General features: G+C 42.9%; 2 protein-coding genes across 5 annotated transcripts; both read right to left on the bottom strand.

The window, feature by feature from the left end:
* Window positions 1-863: 863 nt before the first annotated feature.
* Window positions 864-2,570, bottom strand: LOC100283693 (legumin-like protein). Its single transcript, NM_001156594.2, has 3 exons — window positions 2,264-2,570; window positions 1,455-2,178; window positions 864-1,365 (listed from the first exon to the last, which is right to left on the bottom strand). The coding sequence occupies exons 1-3, from the start codon at window positions 2,460-2,462 to the stop codon at window positions 1,209-1,211; spliced, it is 1,080 nt and encodes a 359-aa protein (NP_001150066.1). The 5' UTR covers window positions 2,463-2,570; the 3' UTR covers window positions 864-1,208.
* Window positions 2,571-7,708: 5,138 nt separating this feature from the next.
* On the bottom strand, window positions 7,709-15,641 carry LOC103639491 (probable mitochondrial adenine nucleotide transporter BTL3). Of its 4 annotated transcripts, XR_002264924.3 has the most exons (6): window positions 14,573-15,641; window positions 9,923-9,963; window positions 9,541-9,839; window positions 8,984-9,451; window positions 8,077-8,221; window positions 7,709-7,982 (listed from the first exon to the last, which is right to left on the bottom strand). XR_002264924.3 is itself a non-coding variant. In XM_020544055.3 (5 exons), exons 1-5 carry the CDS (start codon window positions 15,031-15,033, stop codon window positions 8,153-8,155), a joined length of 1,338 nt encoding a protein of 445 aa, XP_020399644.1. In that variant the 5' UTR covers window positions 15,034-15,641; the 3' UTR covers window positions 7,709-8,152. The 4 variants fall into 4 exon arrangements, 2 of the variants coding, with proteins under 2 accessions (XP_020399644.1, XP_008660461.1); XR_004852857.1 differs by lacking the exon at window positions 9,923-9,963 and having other exon boundaries at window positions 9,541-9,844; XM_020544055.3 differs by having other exon boundaries at window positions 7,709-8,221.
* Between the last annotated feature and the right edge of the window lie 1,709 nt (window positions 15,642-17,350).

Genomic DNA, 17,350 nt, shown 5'->3' with positions numbered 1-17,350 from the left:
AAAACGTGGAAAGGATGGCGGCCTATACCAATAGCGACGGCCTCCCCCAAAATCCAAGTGCAGTCGAGCAAGCACCTCGTCTCATGGATACCTTTGCTCGTGACCTGCTTACTGAAATAGCTGCATCCATAGCAGGACCGTTGTTCCCACGTCTTAGGCCAAGAACGGACGGAAGAACGGTTGCGATTCACACCTTGACTGCTCATTATACATATATGAGGCCACTAGCTTGGGTAAGGAAGAAAGGGAAGGAACGGGTTGTGTAGCAAAGAAGCTCCACTGTCAGAGGATGGTGTCTTCCCTGCAAACTCTGAAGCTCTAAGGTAGTGAGCTGTGAGCGTCTCCGTGCCTGAGAGCGACTCCATTCCAAAGATTTTGGATGCTGGATGGTTTAACATTTTAATATAATTCTTTTTTAGAGTTACTTTGTTCTAATAAAACAAATCCAAACAACAATAAACTGAGCGAATCCGTCCCATCATACTTATGAACTAAAAAATACCTAAGTAAATAAGTAGGTGTTTCTTTAGAAAATAGTCCAACAAAGGTGGTACGGCCATAGATGAAGTATCAGTTTATTGTTATATATCTTGAGGAAGTATCAGTTTTTTTTTATATAAACTAATAATGACAACGATGAGCACAAAACTAGGGCCGAAAAACGAGCTCCCTCGATCATTGTATGAACTCAAGAATAAGCTTGGCTTGGCTTAAAGTTAGCTTGCAAACCATACATTGATAAATATTATTATATTAAAAATAATTAAATATATAAATGTGGAATAGAATATCACCCTTCAATATTATGAATAACCTAAATTATGAAATATCATAAATGTATCATAAAAACCAAGAAACAACCATATTATTATCTATAGAATTATAATATTTATTATTATTTTATAGATTAATTAAAACAATATAGCTCGCGAGCCTGAACAAGCCGCGGCTTAAAGTTTTTTTCCAGCCCTAGACCTAGACAAAACAGAGGGTGACAATAATAATAATTAACAAAACTTGGCAGTTCGACGAACGGACACGACAACCGACCGACGCAACGACTGAACCACTGAACGACTGAAGCTACTGAAGAAGCAGTGAGCCGAGGACCACCACCATTCTCTCTTTATTAAGGCGAGCTAAGCTAATGCTAATCTAACCACGACGACTTCACGAGAGCACTCCACCGTGGGCTTCCGCCTATTTGCTCAGTTGGACGGGGGCGCGAAGAAGATCTCCGAGTCAAGCCTCTTGGACCGGAACAGCTTCTCCATCTCCGGCGTGGTGTTGAACGACGCCTGCAGCACCTCCGCCGAGATGGCTTTCCACACCGACGTCTTTCCGGCCAGATGGCTGAAGATCGGGCTGCAATGCAAACATTCCCGTGCAATCAAATGTCCAGTGCAATTCGCAACAGCAGACCAAAAAAAGAAAGATCGATCGAGACAAATTACTTGGGGGTGGTGATGATGGAGAACCATTCCATGCCCGACGCGTCCGCGATCTTGGACACCACGTGGAAGCGGGGCACGATGAAGAGGAAGCCGCCCTCGACGCGCGTCTCCAGGACGCGCACCCCGTCGGGCCCGACCACCTGCACGCGCCCGCTGCCGCGCACGATGTAGGTGACCTGGTACGCCGAGTCGCACGAGAAGCCCGGGGAGCACATGGAGTGCGCGTCGATGCGGACCAGGTCGGCGCCCAGCCCGACCTCCCTGACCAGGGGCAGGTTCGCCGTGTTGAGCACCACCACGCGGCCCCCGCCCGGGATGTCCACGTCCAGCGGCGCCTCCAGGCAGTTGAGCGCCACCCCCTCGCGGTCCTGCGCCGAGGGCGCCGGCAGCGGGGACGAGGCCCTGACGATGCCCGACGCCGGCTGGCTCGACACCAGCGCCGCGGCGTTCGCCTCCGGCAGGTCCCACGCGCGCGACACGAACTCGGTGGAGAAGCCCGTGAAGATGCCGCTCGCGCCCGTCAGCTGGAAGTTGGTGAACTGCCCCGGCCTGTGGCCCTTGGAGGTGTCGCCGAGGAAGAGGACCGTGAGCTGGGTCGGCGCGGCGGGGCCGTTGTGCCACCACGTGACCACGCCGAAGGGGAGCGCGAGGGCGTCGCCCTCCTTCACGGCCAGCACCTTCTCCTTGGTCGCCTCCGGCAGGACGATGCCGCAGGTGCCAGTGCCTGTTGTTCGTTTCGTTCAAGCATCAGCAGATTCAGATATATTTAGGTATCTATCAGATTATCAGTGAGAGAGGCGCGCGCGTACCTTCAAGAACGTACGCGACCTTGGAAGAGTCGGAGTAGCTGGGGAGCGAGAGCCCACCGGCGGCGAGGGAGAGCTTGGCTGCGCCGATGGAGGCGACGCCGAGCATGGGCAGGTCGGCTGGGCTCCACTCGTAGTAGGCGCCGGCGTCGCCGCCATACGCCTTCCGGGGCTGCCTGGGGGTTAGATCTACCGGTGCCATCGGGACGTGGAACGAAAGCGGTGGCGGCGGTGATCGGGATGGAAGGTGGAGGAGAGGGTGTTGGTGATTCGTGATGAGGCGACGGGGCCAAGGGGGCGTCTATTTATATAACGGGATCGGAGTATCGGATGACTGCGAGTAACTGCGGCTAATCCAAGAGTAATAACGGCCACTATCTACTTATCCGGTTATCCATCGCGCGCTGGTTAACAACAGCTTCTCTAGTCCCTGCGGCGAGATTCGCGGCTGACTCACGGCCCCCGCAGATCGGATTGATGAGTCTGCGCGCCACCGAGTTTTAAGGCTATCCGCATTTATAGTAGTATAGATAGCTAAATAGAACATTCTAAATGTACCGGCACTAAACACGGCACAATCGGTAGTGTTTCGGCATGGTATTCGTGCCATATAAAATTTATATAGCATCTGTTTGGTTGTGGTACCGTGATAGCCTGGACCGTACGTGATGATTCAGGCTCATTGTATACAGACTAATTTCGTGCATAGATTTATGTTTGGTTGTTTGTATTAATATATTCAGGATAAATGTAACATGTGTTTGGTTGTCTGCGTCAGAACATGCGCTATAAAGAGTACATAAATAAATCGTCAAATATTATATAGCATGTGTGGTCTAATTTTGTTTCAAAAATATCAGGAACACGAATATTAAATTGGTTCGATGATTACATTTTTTATTTGAAAGATACAGTTAAAAAACAACGTAAAAAGCGTTCTCGGTTTATGTGCCGTTGCATGCACTTGGCCTGAACGTGGGCATACGCGGCTCGGGAGCATCGCAAGCATGCCTGGCCAGTGACTACTTTTTGCATCTATTCAGTCTGTATGTTCAGTGACTACTTTTTGCATCTATTCTGTCTGTATGTTCAGAGATGGAAACCAAACAAGGTGTACTTTAATCTCCGCGGGTGCAGTTGCACGTTCCGAGAAGCAAACCAATCACACAGATAGTGTCAATATCGACACGACACGAGTCTATGCCGTGCTTGTGCCGCCACCCCGGTACGATGGGCTTGCACGAGCACAACATGATTAAGTGACCAGCACGGTTAGGCACGACTTACACCAACCGGTAGTTTATAGATATGATTGTGATATGTGCACGTGATTGTAAATTGTTATTTGTTATGATTTTAAACACAGTGAATTCACTTTATAATGGTATATATATTTAACTTTTAAAATTATATATATAATCTTAAAGATCTTCTATATTTTTGAACTTTTAAAATGAAATAGTGTCTGGTCTGACACAAGCACTATTAGGTGTTAGTGTCGTATAGTGCCGATACGACACGATTAGCACTATAGTGTAGTGTCCGGGTCGCTGGTTAGGCACTAATGCCAGCACGACACAACACAATTACTAATAGTGTTGTGTCTAATAGTGCTAGTGTCGTGCTGGGCCGAGCGACCCGTTTAGCCATCTATATAGTAGTCTAAATTCATACTCTAGAGGCTAGTTTGGCTATTTTTCCAAAAAATTTCGATTTTTACCAAGGGAGATTAATTCATTTTCATGAAAATTCCATGAAAAATAGAGTTACCAAACTAGCTCTAAAAGAAATATTCTATACTCGTCAACAAGATTATCTAACTTATACTACAATAAGATGTAATCATGTTTACTCTATATCTCAACCATATATTAACTACTATATATTATATTATTTCTTTCCACTTCACTCACTTCTTTCTCTGCACAAATCCTCCCCTCTCTTCGCCACTTCCGGTTTATAATAGAAAAGTGTGTACGTTGGAAATAGAGTTGCCCGTGCCCTCCTAAGGTTTACAGTTGTCGGTAAGATACCCGCTACAGAGTTTTGTATGTTGGTAACGTTCTCTTTAGAGCAGGTCAGTGACAGCCTAAGAATCTGTGAGCAGATAGTTTTGGAGTACTATTTTGTTATTATATAAGATAGAGTTTGGATTGGATGGTTTCTGAGATGAGAGATTAGATAATAATTTGGATGTGCACGGATCTGAACCAAGGTGTTTTGGGCGTGCGAAATACCGCCGCCCCGCCCGAATTTGGCGCGTGTGTCGATCGGGCGCACACAGCTGCACAGCACGGGTTCCCGTCAAGGCAACTCTCCCAACTAAATCTCTGTGGCCGGATTCGAATCTAGGATCGCTACGACTACGAGTAACAACATTTGTTCGTCCATCCATCGTCCATCGTGCAAGGGTAGAGCCTTGGAGGAGGGGAAGAAGCAGTGTTCGGAGGACACGATTAACTACATAGGAAGGAGTGGTCGGAGGAGATGAGTATAATAGCTCGTTTGGATACCGACATTGGAGTATAGATTTAAGAATTGGAATCAGATTTCCTAAATTCTATTGTTTGTCTGCATATAAAATTGAGATTTAGAATTAGAGACCTAATTTTCTAGAGTTGAACTATAACTAGAAACTCTCTCTCCCAACGCAAAGTGTCACCCCTCTGTATTGTGTGGAATTAGACCGCACAATTCCAAACTCCAATTCAGTAACATCCAAACAATAGAATTGGAATTACATATCATTTTAATATTATGGCTGATTTGTTATTAAATTCAATTCAATTCAATTCTATATCATCTAATATCAACGTTCAAACGGAGCATAAGTAGTCTTCCTACACCTGCCACATTGGGCCAGAGATTCTCGTGCTAGGCCTCAGAGGCTCAGACTTTTCATGGACCGGACCAAGACAGTGTGGCGCCCATGTTGTTGTCATTTCGTTCATGCGGCGAAGCCAAGAAAGCATAAGCATTGCTAGTAGTGCAAGTCATGTGACTAAGGGTGAAAACAGTTGGAAAAAATCAGTAGTTTTTCGGTATTGTTTACTCAATTTTTCTGGTTATTTTTTTATTTATCGGGATATATAAAAAACAATACGAAAACGGGATAATGTGTTAAAAAACGGTACGATAAACAATGGGGCGTATTTACCGTCTATTTTCATATTTTTCGGAAAAATATGGTAATTTTTCGTGTTTTATGTATTTGTACTCAATTTCTTGTCTTCGGGAAAATTCAGTAATTTCTCATATTTTGAAAAAAAATCATCTTATTGTTTACAAGTAAACAATTAATGTTAGTATTATCATCTTATTCTCATCGTTAGTAGTCATTTCTTAAATCAAACATCTCATAACATATTACATTTAAACATCATGTAATTTAAACATTTTGCATTGAAACAATTTTCATTTGTAATCATCATGTAATTTAAAAAGTTTGTAATTGTACCGCTTTTATTTATAAAAATCATGTAATTTAAAAAGTTTTTATTTGTAACTATAGAAGATTTTCTTGTACTAAATTGTTTTATGTCTTTCATTTCAGCTTTCACGCATGTCCTATCTCTTCCTATGGATTTAGAGATTTTAGATGTGATACTTATTTTTTTGGGTGTCATAAAAGGTATATCAAGTGATCCAGACGATATGATACAAGATTTTTAGCTTATGTATCGTTTGTTTAAGGCATACGTATTAAAAGTTTAGAACTTATAAATGGATATATATGATCAACTCTGCATGGATAGTCTATAGTGTTTGTGTGAGTGAAACTTGTATGTAGATGTAAATGAACAGTCGTGTGTAGTTGGAACTTATTTATTGTGTGTAGTTGGAACTTACTTATTATGAGCTTTTCTAAATTAAGTTACCGTTTCTCGATTAATTTCAAGATATTTTGTCCTCATTTATCTATATTTTATATTCTGGAATTCGGCATAATCCATTTTCGACTTTTACGTTGTCGGATTCTAACCAAACAAAAACGTATGCGGGTCAAAACGGTGAGAAGGGTTTCCTAACTTTTTTATCCCTACAGGCTAGTTTGGGAGCCACAATAACGGAGAGGATTCGAGGGGCTAAAATCCCCTCCTTAGGACTAGTTTGCCAACAAATGTACAAAAAACCTAGGGAAGTAATCCACCAAGAGAATTTTAAATGACATCTCAATTCACTGGAAGATTTTTTTTTTCCACTCGGGTGTATTTCCCTGCCACTATTTGGCAACCACGGGGCTCAAAACCCCTATTGAGTAAAATAATTCAGAAAAATCACAAAAAAATCAAAGAAAATAGGAAATATTTAGAAAAATAAAAAACACAATGAAACATCACTAAAAATATAAAAACATGCACCGGACTTAATCTAATATCCAACATAGTTTAACTTAAATATCATCTAATATCCATGAAAGTTACCCCATAAAATTACCCCACTAAAAAAAATCTCTACCGCTGATAAACCTCTTCGTCTCTACCAATCGTTCACCCAATATCCCACTAAAAAATCAGCACAACTACCCATCACTCGTGTTATGTCATTTGCTTCACAGCAGTCATCCTTTTCTACAGCAAACGCGGATACCAAACCAAAATAGTTGAGAGGTGGTTGTTGTCGAGGTAGGGATAAATCAATGAACGGATTTCTACCTAGATCATGGGGGTAAGAAAGAAATCAAGAAGAGGAAATCACCACTAGGAAATGCTAGGGCCAAGCGAGCAGACGACATGAGGGAAGTGTTGTGGGGATGCTTTTGAGCGTGGCTAGAACAACAGCACGCTTTCAAGAAGATCCAGACTTCCAGAGTCAGTTCTACCACGATCCCCAGACCCCAACAGCACGCGTTCGTCACCGTCGTCCCAGACCCCGAAATACAAGATGTCGCGCTCGCTCCTACCATCCGTCCAGCCCACGTTCGTCATCGTCCAAGGAGCGAAAACAGAGAAAATAAATCCTAGCAAGACCAAGAAGGTGCGGAAGAGTTTGGATTTACTCAACAAATCACCAGCGGAGTCGTGGTGGTGACCAGCGAAGGAGGGGGTGGCGGCGCGTCTGACCGTGTCCGTGACGAGAGGAGGCGAGAGGAAGTGACGAGTCAGGGATAGTCACCCGACGTCCGAAGGCCAGACGAGTTTCCACGTGGAAGTTGGGCTCAGACTGGGCCATTATCCCGCGGAGCCGGTTACCAAATAGGACAGAGTGGCGGTCCGTGGAAGCTTCTCGCGTGGGCCAAAGACACCAGGAAAATAGCAAATTCCCCACAAGGATTTGGGCTCCCAAACTAGGCCTTATATAATTTTAATATTATATAATTTTAATAAGAAGATAATTTTAGCCCCTTCAATCCCCTCCGATATTCGAACTTCCAAACTAGCCCTACATGCGGCCGCTGGAAAGCCGATCGAAGTATAGGTATAACCGCATTAGACAGGGTCACAGATAGAATGTCCCAAATGTCGCTCTGGACTGCTGTCAATGTGTCAAATACATCAACGACAAAGTATGAAAAAAATTGTCAACAGAAATTGGGCAAGGCCGAGATTATTTCGCTGGGGCAGAGTTGCAGAGAACAATCTTCTACTAAGCCACTGAATTAGGTCTTGAATATATCCTCGTGTACAATTTGGTCAACTAGTGTGAAAAGCCTCAGCTGAACAATGTTTTACGGTACCAACCTGAAGCTACCCTCAGCATCAGGAGCTTTCGTCAAACAAGTCTACGAGAAAATTTCACAAGTTAGGGCTAGTTTGGAAATCCCATTTTCCCTAAATCCCTTAAAAAATAGAGTTTCCAAACTAGCCCTTACATACTTTTTTTTCGGCAATTTTATCAAGGTATGTGATCACCATTTGAACGTGGTTCGTAGGCTCACCAATTAATTTGTATTCACTCCACTTTCAGGACTATCTTCATCAACTCATAAACAAAATAGCTGATCGATGCTGATGGTAGAACCTGAACAGTAGAAGAAAGAAAACCAGAAACTTGAGACAATTTGAAACAGACTAGCATACACTGATCACAACGAATACTAGGAACAAAACGATACATGCAGATCTCTAAGGTCCTGTTTGGAAACAACCCAGTTTTTAAGAAATCAGTTTTTATTTTTTAGTTAGGAGATGCTAACTTCTTGGTTTTTAAGAAACTGTGAATCCAATTTCTATAAACTGATGCATAAACTGGTATATTTGGAACCACCTTGGTTTCCATAAACCAGTTTCTTAAAAACTGGGTGGTTCCAAACAGACCCTAAGTTTATGAAGGCTGTGCTAATCTGTCTCTTTCAGTAAACCAGCTCATTGCAGGGATATGTCAAGAACCTTGTCACTTCCATTAAATATGTTATCTTTATTACTGGTTTGATACATTAACAATCGAAATAGATACCCTCTCCATATCTTGTTATAAAGCATATTAGGATTCGAAAAGGTCACACCTGACCAACAATTAGTTAGAGTATATGCACGCATACTGTTTACTGCTTAGTATAAAAAAGGTATATGACCAGATTAGAATTTGGCTGATGTTTTACTATGACCTTGAGCATGAAGCAATCGATGATATACTTCAAGTGAAAAATTGGAGTCTAGAGTATACCTCTGAAGAGTTCTTAAAATGGTAGGTGCTAGTAAGCCTTATTAAAAAATGAAGGCAGTACAATAATAAATCTGAGCCCTACATGTATGTGCACATAGGTTCAGAAAGAATACATACCTGTAACATGCTGGGGATCAGACCGGCATACAGTGCTGGTACCCCACCTTGATCAACAATCTTAAGGCATGTTGCAAATGCATTCATTCTTGTTGCTTTTACTTGCATCTGTAGCTGCCTACGGACCACTTCAAACGGGTATGTAGCTGCTTCAGCACAGCAACCAGCAATAGCCCCATAGAGTAAGGTCCTCACAGTACCCAATTCAAGTTGATCCAATGCATTTGCCTCTTGTTTCTGTTGCTTCATCATCGATACTCTTTTCTTTCCTTCAGGGGAATGCAGATAAGCCATCTTCAGTATGTCATACACTCCATAGAATACAGCACCAGAGGGTGCCATGCTGATAAGAGAAGGCACCAATCCCTTGTACAGCGAGAAGAATCCTTCAGTTTGGATCATGTGGCGGGCAACACCAATGACCCCACCTAAAGCTTCACCGCCAGGAGCTACCATCTTTGTCCTGATCTGACAAACCAGGTAATTGTCAGTGAAAAGATGACAGCAAATTAAAATATTAAGGAAATATGTGATACAAATTCTTTAAAGAAACCTACTGTATCCATAGGTATGCACATAATTGTTGCTGTAACACCAGCAAAAGCACCAGCAATAAATCTCTCAAAGTTCGTAGCTTCTTCATTACCAGCCCATTTGACCAGTTGCTTTCTGTAACTGTCATATGCATAGAAGTTGACTGCCTTGAATGGAGCAGTGCGGAGGATATTCACAAAGTTTCCTTTCCAAAAGCCTTTCAATCCTTGTGTTGTTGCAATAGCATGCATAAGCTCAAATAGATTCCTCTGCTCACCACGAACTATATACTCCAACTTTAGCCTCTCAAGTGGAGCAACGGCTGTTCTGCATGAAATATAAAAATTATGAAAAAAATTCCCGTAGTATCTTCCTAATAAAAAGAACAATAACTAAAATAATTACCCAGAGGCCATGAATATACTGTGAATCTTCTAAATCTGGAGCTAGCAATAGACATCAACCATGAAACAAGGATACACAACATTCAATTTCCCAGCAGCAACAATAGTAAAAGGATTAAGAAAAAAGGGGAAAGGTTACAATATATCAAAGCACAACAATCTAATCACCTCAAAGCAACCAAATTTAATGAAAAAAAATAGTTCCCTTCTTCCAAGGTTGAACAGCAAGATCTCACAATCAACCAACTCAACAGTGAATTACTATCTGAACTCTAAAGTAGCACAGAAAATTTAAACTACTGAAAGCACACAGTGTCAACTGGGATCCAAAACATCCTGTGGAAGCCAAAAAAAAATTATGTGTGTGGTTAAGACTCGAGAGTATCATTCTCAATTCAGACAATTCTTACTAACCTACGCAAGTTTTTTTTGTCGAACTACGCAAGAGAGCTGCGTGTCATTTCATTAAGATAGAAAAAGAAAACAAGGGAAGGCTAAAAAAGCCTAACCCAAAAACACAAGAAAATCTAATTACAAGCCACACCCAAAAGGAAGGAACCCAACCAAACCGCCATAAATCCTAAGGATTAAGGGGCAACAACATGGCTAGGAGCTTCTGAAGATGAATGGCTCCAGCCATGCACCAAACAGTGCACTCATCGGCCACTTTTTGAAGGACAGCTTCCACCTGAGGTGCCAGACCATCAAAAACACAGCTGTTGCGATGCTTCGAAACTTCCCAGGCCACAAGGATAATGAGGGAATTCAACCCTTTGCGCAGATTTTTATGGGCCGCACTGATAGTAACCCTCCACCACTTAGAAAAACTGTTCGAACAGCCCACAGGGGCTGCAGCAATCAGACCCACCTGTAAAACAGCAGCCCAAATTTGCCTCGTGAAAACACAGGAGGTCAAAATATGCTGAATTGTCTCCTCAGCCTGGTCACAGATTGGACAGGCAGAAGGATGGGGCAAACCTCTCTTAGCCCGATCCGCTGTCCAGCATCTATTGTGGACGGTAAGCCAAATAAAAAACCTACGCAAGTTTTATTTTCCTATTTCTAGGCCTGTGGCTCCATTTGGGCTCTAATTTTATGAAACCAGTTTTTCCATGAGATGGTAAAGGAGCTTCACTAACTCTAGCTTCTAGCTTACATATACATCCCAGATGAAGCATCTGTCATACAGCCATACACAGCTTAAGTTACTTGACCTACAACTTAACTACTTAAATAATTTACCAAACCTGTTTCACAAAAGCTCACGCTGTTCAAATACTAATCAAGTGGACTAATGACAATAACTTGCACTCCCTCCGTTCCAAATTATAAGTTGTTTTTTTGGTACATCAATTTTGCTATGCTTCTAGATATAATGTACATCTAGATGCATAGAAATTGATATACCAAAAAAGTCAGCGACTTAAAATTTGGAAGAGGGAGGTAGAAGCCAAATTTACCGAACCACATCTAAAGGTCAACATACTCAATACCTCATTAGAGCCGAGGAAGTAGAAATTAACAAACAAAAATAATTCTTCAGCATTCCTATCAAAAGCAACAGCAACTGTTCAACGTCAAAAGAGAAAAGACTATTCCTTTTTCACTAGACTAGTAAGGTGCCCATGCTAACAATTACGACAAATCTAAAAGACATTAAAGTGAATACACATTAAGAATCGTGGCAAAAATGATGGGGATAATGAGGGGGCGCAAAAAATCTTGAGTCGTGACACCTGTGCCACTGCCCACTGATGTCAATAGAATAACCATTTCTATTCAGCTAAGGACCTTTACAGATTATCAGCTATAACTTTACATGAACTGTACCTTTTATGTCACAGTAGCAGCATTATACATGCGATTTTGTCTCATAGCTGATAGGATAGTTGTATATGCCAACAGATGGGTAAACAAGAAAAAAACAAAAGAATTTGGCAGAATATTGCCCTTTGTTTAGTCTTCGTCTCTATAATTAGATTTATAATTAAACTATATCTAATACTGTTGGTACCCTGAAACAGGGGTACCCCCTACTACAGTGTGAAGGCACGGTAAACAGCACCTGACCCCACCACGTGGACGGCTCCGGGGTCGCCACGTGGCCGGAGAAGACGATATACACCAGGATATCGACGGTGGGTCCGGACCCCTATGGGAAAGTGTCGGACCCCTGTACGTACGAACCGGACCTCCGGGTGAGGTCCAGAACCTCCACGGGCGTGCTCCGAACCCCAAGGACGGGTCCCGGACCCCTCTGTGTGGGGTCCGGGCCACTCACAGCAAGGTCCCGGGATTCTGGGATAAAGAATACCCAGGCCTTAATCAAGGTCAGGTGGGGGTCCGGACCCGACACGTGTCCGGACCATACCGTGTACGTTACCGCTCCCCGCTCAGGCGGAGTCCCGATGCTGCCACGTGGCCTACTGCCTGTGACGTAAGCCGGCGGGCGGAGCCTGACGTAAGGCCTCTGGGCCGCGCGGCCACTGCATTTATTGCGGATAAGGCGTGCCGCCTGTTTATTCTACTGGCAGGTGATGTGCCGCCTCAGCATTTAATGAGCCCTGCCACGCCGCTGGCAGGCGATGTGCCACCTCGGCATTTAATGTGCCCTGTCCACTTCGCTGACGGGCAGCGACTAGGCCATCCTGCAGGCGGCGTGCCTGTCCAATCTGTTGGCAGGCAGTACGCCCGTGCTGCGGCGTACACTATGCTCATCATCACTCGCGCGTTACCGAGGAAGGAACGCAGAATATCAATACCATATGCACTACGGACATTATGGCGCTCGGAGATCTTCTGGGCGACACTGGCATTGGATACTTCTATAGTTATTTCCTTCCATTTTGCCCCTAGGCCCACATGTCGGGGCTCAGTGCCCTTGTACGTGCCCCCCTTGAGCTATAAAAGGGAGGGCACACGACGTTACAAGGCAGCTTCACTCAGACCCAACATAGACACTCAGACTCACAAGTTCATACAAGCTCTCAAGCTCAATACATTACACAGTGGAGTAGGGTATTACGCTTCGGCGGCCTGAACCACTCTAAACCCTTGTGTGTTCTTGTGTTCATCGTCCATCTAGCTAGCAGGTAGAACGCTTAGGCCCCTCCTCATCTTAGGATTTAGGGCGGGTGCGTTCCGCCACCCGGCCGGAGAATTTCCTCTCCGACAAATACCCATAGTCGACATTCAAATGTTCGATGTGACACATACTATATTTTAGTCAGGAAAACCAAGCACCCCAGTCGAACCGATCGAACCTCCACCAGTTCCACCCTCAGTATACACTATACAGGCGGATATTACTCATACCATATTTGTTTTCATTTTTACTCTTTGGATTCGAATCAGATACGAATATTATTGAGTTGTGTCGGATAACATTTGAATGAATATCAATATCTTAAATACCCGACTTTGATTATACGGATATAAATCGAATAAGAATCGGTTACTGAATACCAGGACCCGGATACGGTTCGGATCTTAGCCCTTTTAGATGGATCGAATTCGAATACGTACAGATAATATTTGTATCGTTTACATCCCTATGCAGCATGGCACGCGGCAGCAATATGTCAATGAAAAAATAAAATAAGAGAATTGATTAGAATTTTAAAAGATAAAGAAATCAAAGAAGAAAAAACACAAAAAGTAAAGGAAAGGAAGGAAAGTGTATATGATTGACGTCGCGTACATGATTGATGGCGGGGAAGAAAGAAAATAAAGGAAAGAAAGAAGAAAAGGAAATAAAGAAAATAAAGGAAAGAAAGAGAATAAAGGAAGAAAGAAAGTGTCCCGCCATGCGGTGCTTGTGGGGTGGGAGCATGGGGATGAGTGATGATCCGAAGAATATCATCCGTTGGATGTAAATGAGTAAGAGAAAGGAGAAGTTTAGGTAGGATCTTGTCCGTTTATTTTTAATGTGTTGGTTTTCTGGGTGCATTTGTTTGGATGGCTCTAGATTTATTTGAAGTGGTGGATTATATAGTGGTATAGATAAGCGATCATGGTAAGTTGCTAAATCATGCTAATTACCAAATGCTAGATCGATAAAATTTAATTCATTTGAATAGACTATCAACAACATCCAAAAACAATTTGAAGCCAGTACTTATTTGGTAAAAAGATTCAAAGTTTTCGATTCAATTTAACTGCACGAGTACCAATCTCCCAACAATGTAATAAAACACTTAAAGCCAAACACAATGGAGGGCGTTGTTCGTCTTGACTAACTCCAACAAGAATCTCTAAAGGGTTATGTACTATAAATTTAGACGATGGGGTCGTACTCTACATATCCAGCAGTCTCCTCTAAACGGTCCTCTAAATTTAGACACTGCTGAATCCTCTCTATATAGAGTTTCTCTCTCATCTCCTCTCCTCTATCCATTTTCATACTTCAAACAATAAATTTAGCAAAATTAAAATATGTATAATACATTTGAGAGTAAGACAAATATGTATGTAAAAATAATTAAAAGTAAATTATGTCTCTGATATCGGTATTTATGTATAAAGGACGAGATACAGAGGACGCTGATAGAGGTAAAGAAGATATAGAGGAAACTGGACAAATATAGAGGATGAATAAAGAGTTCGTTGCTGACAATATTATCAATGTGAACCACAGACAATGCGGCTATACCTCGATATCATGGCAGCAACGGCTCCGGCCCATAGGTGTTTGGTCATGTTCATCGCGCCAGCTCCAGCACAATCGTCCAGCTTCTTCTTCTTTTTCTCCTTCTCCTGCAGCAGAATCACTCCCTCCGCCTCCGCCTCCGCCTCCGCTTCCACGGCCCTCTTCCCCGCGACCAGCGCGTCCGACTCCTCCGCCCCGCTCTTCTCCTCCGCACCAGCGAGCAACCCCACCGGGGCCGGCACAAAGCCCCTGCCCCCCTTTACCGACATCGTCAGCGACAGGAACCCCGGCGGCGACCCCCGGCAACGCTGGTGCCGGAGCACGAACGACAAGGAGCAACCAGGCATGGCCGCGAGGAGCGCGCCGTGCGCCGCCGCATCGGCGCCGTCGAGGAACAGCCCCCCCGCCGCCGCCACAGCCCCCTCGCCAGGCACAGGAGGCAGCCACATCTCAAACCACGGCATCGCGGCGGACCGGGCAGGACTGGGCAGGACCCTTCACGCGCCGTGCCTGTAACCTTCCCCTCGTCCCGTCGCCGGTAGGGTACGCGAGGCCGGGCGACGCATCGGTTTTATCGATGGGGGAGAGGGAGGGGAAGCTGAATCCAACCGAGCGGAATGGGATATATAGGGCGATATGCCTCGATTCGATGCGGATGCGAGGGGAGACGGGGAGTGCCAGCTGCTGGGCGAGCAAGGAGATGTGAGGGAGAATGGAGACGTTGTCGGATTGGTTCTTCTCTTGTTCTTGCGATTTGCGATCGACTTGTTGGCTGTTGGGAGGCTTTGATCTTGCCGCGCCAGGACCCTTGGGGCAGGGAGAGGACAACGGACAGCGAACGAGGTTGATGTGCTCGATGTGGGATTGTATTTTATTTAGAAAAGGAGAATTTTGTTCTTAAGAGAAGATGAGCTTTTTAAGATTTTTTATGTTCTTCAGTGGTTGTCCTCTCATTTACATTTGAGTGGAGCGCAAAAGGAGGCCGGTAGTACAACTGTAGAAGTGTATCGAAGTCTTTATCTAAAAAAGGAAATGTATCGAAACGGAGAAACAAATAACATACTTGTAGTACACTTCCGAGTAAACTATTGTACTCCCAAAATATAATTCTTTCTAACTTATTTTTTTCAATGTTCATTCAAATAATAATATATATATAAACATACATGTAAACTACATTCATATATTACATAATAAATATATAATTAGTCTAAAATAAATTATATTTTAGAACAAAGAGAATAATTAATTACTCCAAGCAAACTAAAAAGGATCATTACTCTTCAAATAAATTTAGGTCATGTTTTAATCAACTGGAGTTGATAGTTAGATAGTTAAAAAATCATTAGTAGATTTAGCTGATTAATAAATAGTTGGCTAACTATTACCTTATTTTAGATGAGTTGAACGAGCTAATGACTAGTGGGTAAATAAGGGTGCATCTAATAGTTAGTTGGTTGTTTGGATGTTTATTAGTTGAGTTGTTTGGATTAGGGATGGCAGTTGGATCCGTGGGTATGGATACCCGCGGGTTTCGTACCCACCGGATATGGATACGGGTACAAAAACTCACCCGTGGGTCCTATCGGGTCGGATACCCGAAATACATCGAGTCGGGTATGGGTAAAATACTTTACCCACGGGTATCCAGTGGATACCCGAAATATCAATATACCTCTTTAAATATGCTACATCCACTAAAAATGTGCTACATTCACTAGAAAAACTCACTCGGATGTGTTGTTGATTAATGAATATTAATTTGTGTTGTGTTAACAGTCAACTGTAATGTAATTGAGACCAATGAGGCATTGACAATGTTATAACTGTCAACTGTCATGAACTCATTAAGCTTTTATTCTCTGTACTCAAATTTAAATTTATTGGATGTGATAATTATGAGTTGAAATATTGTATCAACGTGTAGCCAAATATAGTCATTCTCATGTTGCATTGGTGCTTAGATGTAAACTAAAATATTTTATGCATTTATTATAACACTGACCGAATGTTATTTAGTCTACAATAACATATCCACTGGATACCCGATACCCGGTGGATACCCGATGGGCATGGGTACGGGTACAGTTTCTCGCCCGATTGGCTTGGTGGGTATGGATATTTGTAGAAGTCTCGGGTACAATTTCGGGTCGGGTATTATTATACCCGAACAAAACCCGACCCGCTGCCATCCCTAGTTTGGATGTCTCCAACTAATTTACTGTAAACAAGCTAGGAGACATTCAAATAGCCCAACTAATAATTCAGCTACTAGCTCGAGACATCCAAACACCTCTAACCAATAGTACAACTAACTATTAGCTGCACTCTTAACTATATTCCTTAGTTTATTAGGCGGTTCAACCAAGCTAAAATCAAAAGTCAGCTAGGCTCGTTGGAACCAGATTATGACATATACCGATATTAATTATACTACACAGTGTAGATTTTTATGCATTGTGGTACACCGCGTAAACAATTTGTTTTCTGCTACATGCACACAAATTTAGGATGAAAAAATGTGCGTTGAAAGAAAATGTATTGACATGCACGGAAACAAAAAAATGATTTAAATTATTAATTTCCTCCATAAATATAGGATCTTTCCAACATCCATTCATCTAGTCTCGTTAGAACCAGTTTATGATATATACTGATATTAATTATAACACATGGTGAAGGTATTTTTTCACTGTGTTACACTGTGTAAAAAATCAGTTTTCTGTTGCATGCGCACAAATTTAGGAAGACAAGAATGAGTTGAAAGAAAATGGATTGGCA

Source organism: Zea mays, chromosome 9 (genome assembly GCF_902167145.1).
Source record: "Zea mays cultivar B73 chromosome 9, Zm-B73-REFERENCE-NAM-5.0, whole genome shotgun sequence".
NCBI lineage: Eukaryota > Viridiplantae > Streptophyta > Magnoliopsida > Poales > Poaceae > Zea > Zea mays.
This window is presented reverse-complemented; position numbering and strand designations above follow the sequence as displayed.

Excerpts from the sequence above, each read along its gene's own strand:
- LOC100283693 (NM_001156594.2), bottom strand. The coding sequence starts at position 2,462 with ATGGCACCGGTAGATCTAACCCCCAGGCAGCCCCGGAAGGCGTATGGC. Across the intron at positions 2,179-2,263 it reads GGTCGCGTACGTTCTTGAAG|GCACTGGCACCTGCGGCATC; the intron begins GTACGCGCGCGC and ends AACGAACAACAG. Across the intron at positions 1,366-1,454 it reads TCCATCATCACCACCCCCAA|CCCGATCTTCAGCCATCTGG; the intron begins GTAATTTGTCTC and ends TTTGCATTGCAG.
- LOC103639491 (XM_020544055.3), bottom strand. The coding sequence starts at position 15,033 with ATGCCGTGGTTTGAGATGTGGCTGCCTCCTGTGCCTGGCGAGGGGGCT. Across the intron at positions 9,964-14,572 it reads GTTGCTGCCATGATATCGAG|CTCCAGATTTAGAAGATTCA; the intron begins GTATAGCCGCAT and ends GTCTATTGCTAG. Across the intron at positions 8,222-8,983 it reads TGATCCCCAGCATGTTACAG|GTTCTACCATCAGCATCGAT; the intron begins GTATGTATTCTT and ends TCTACTGTTCAG.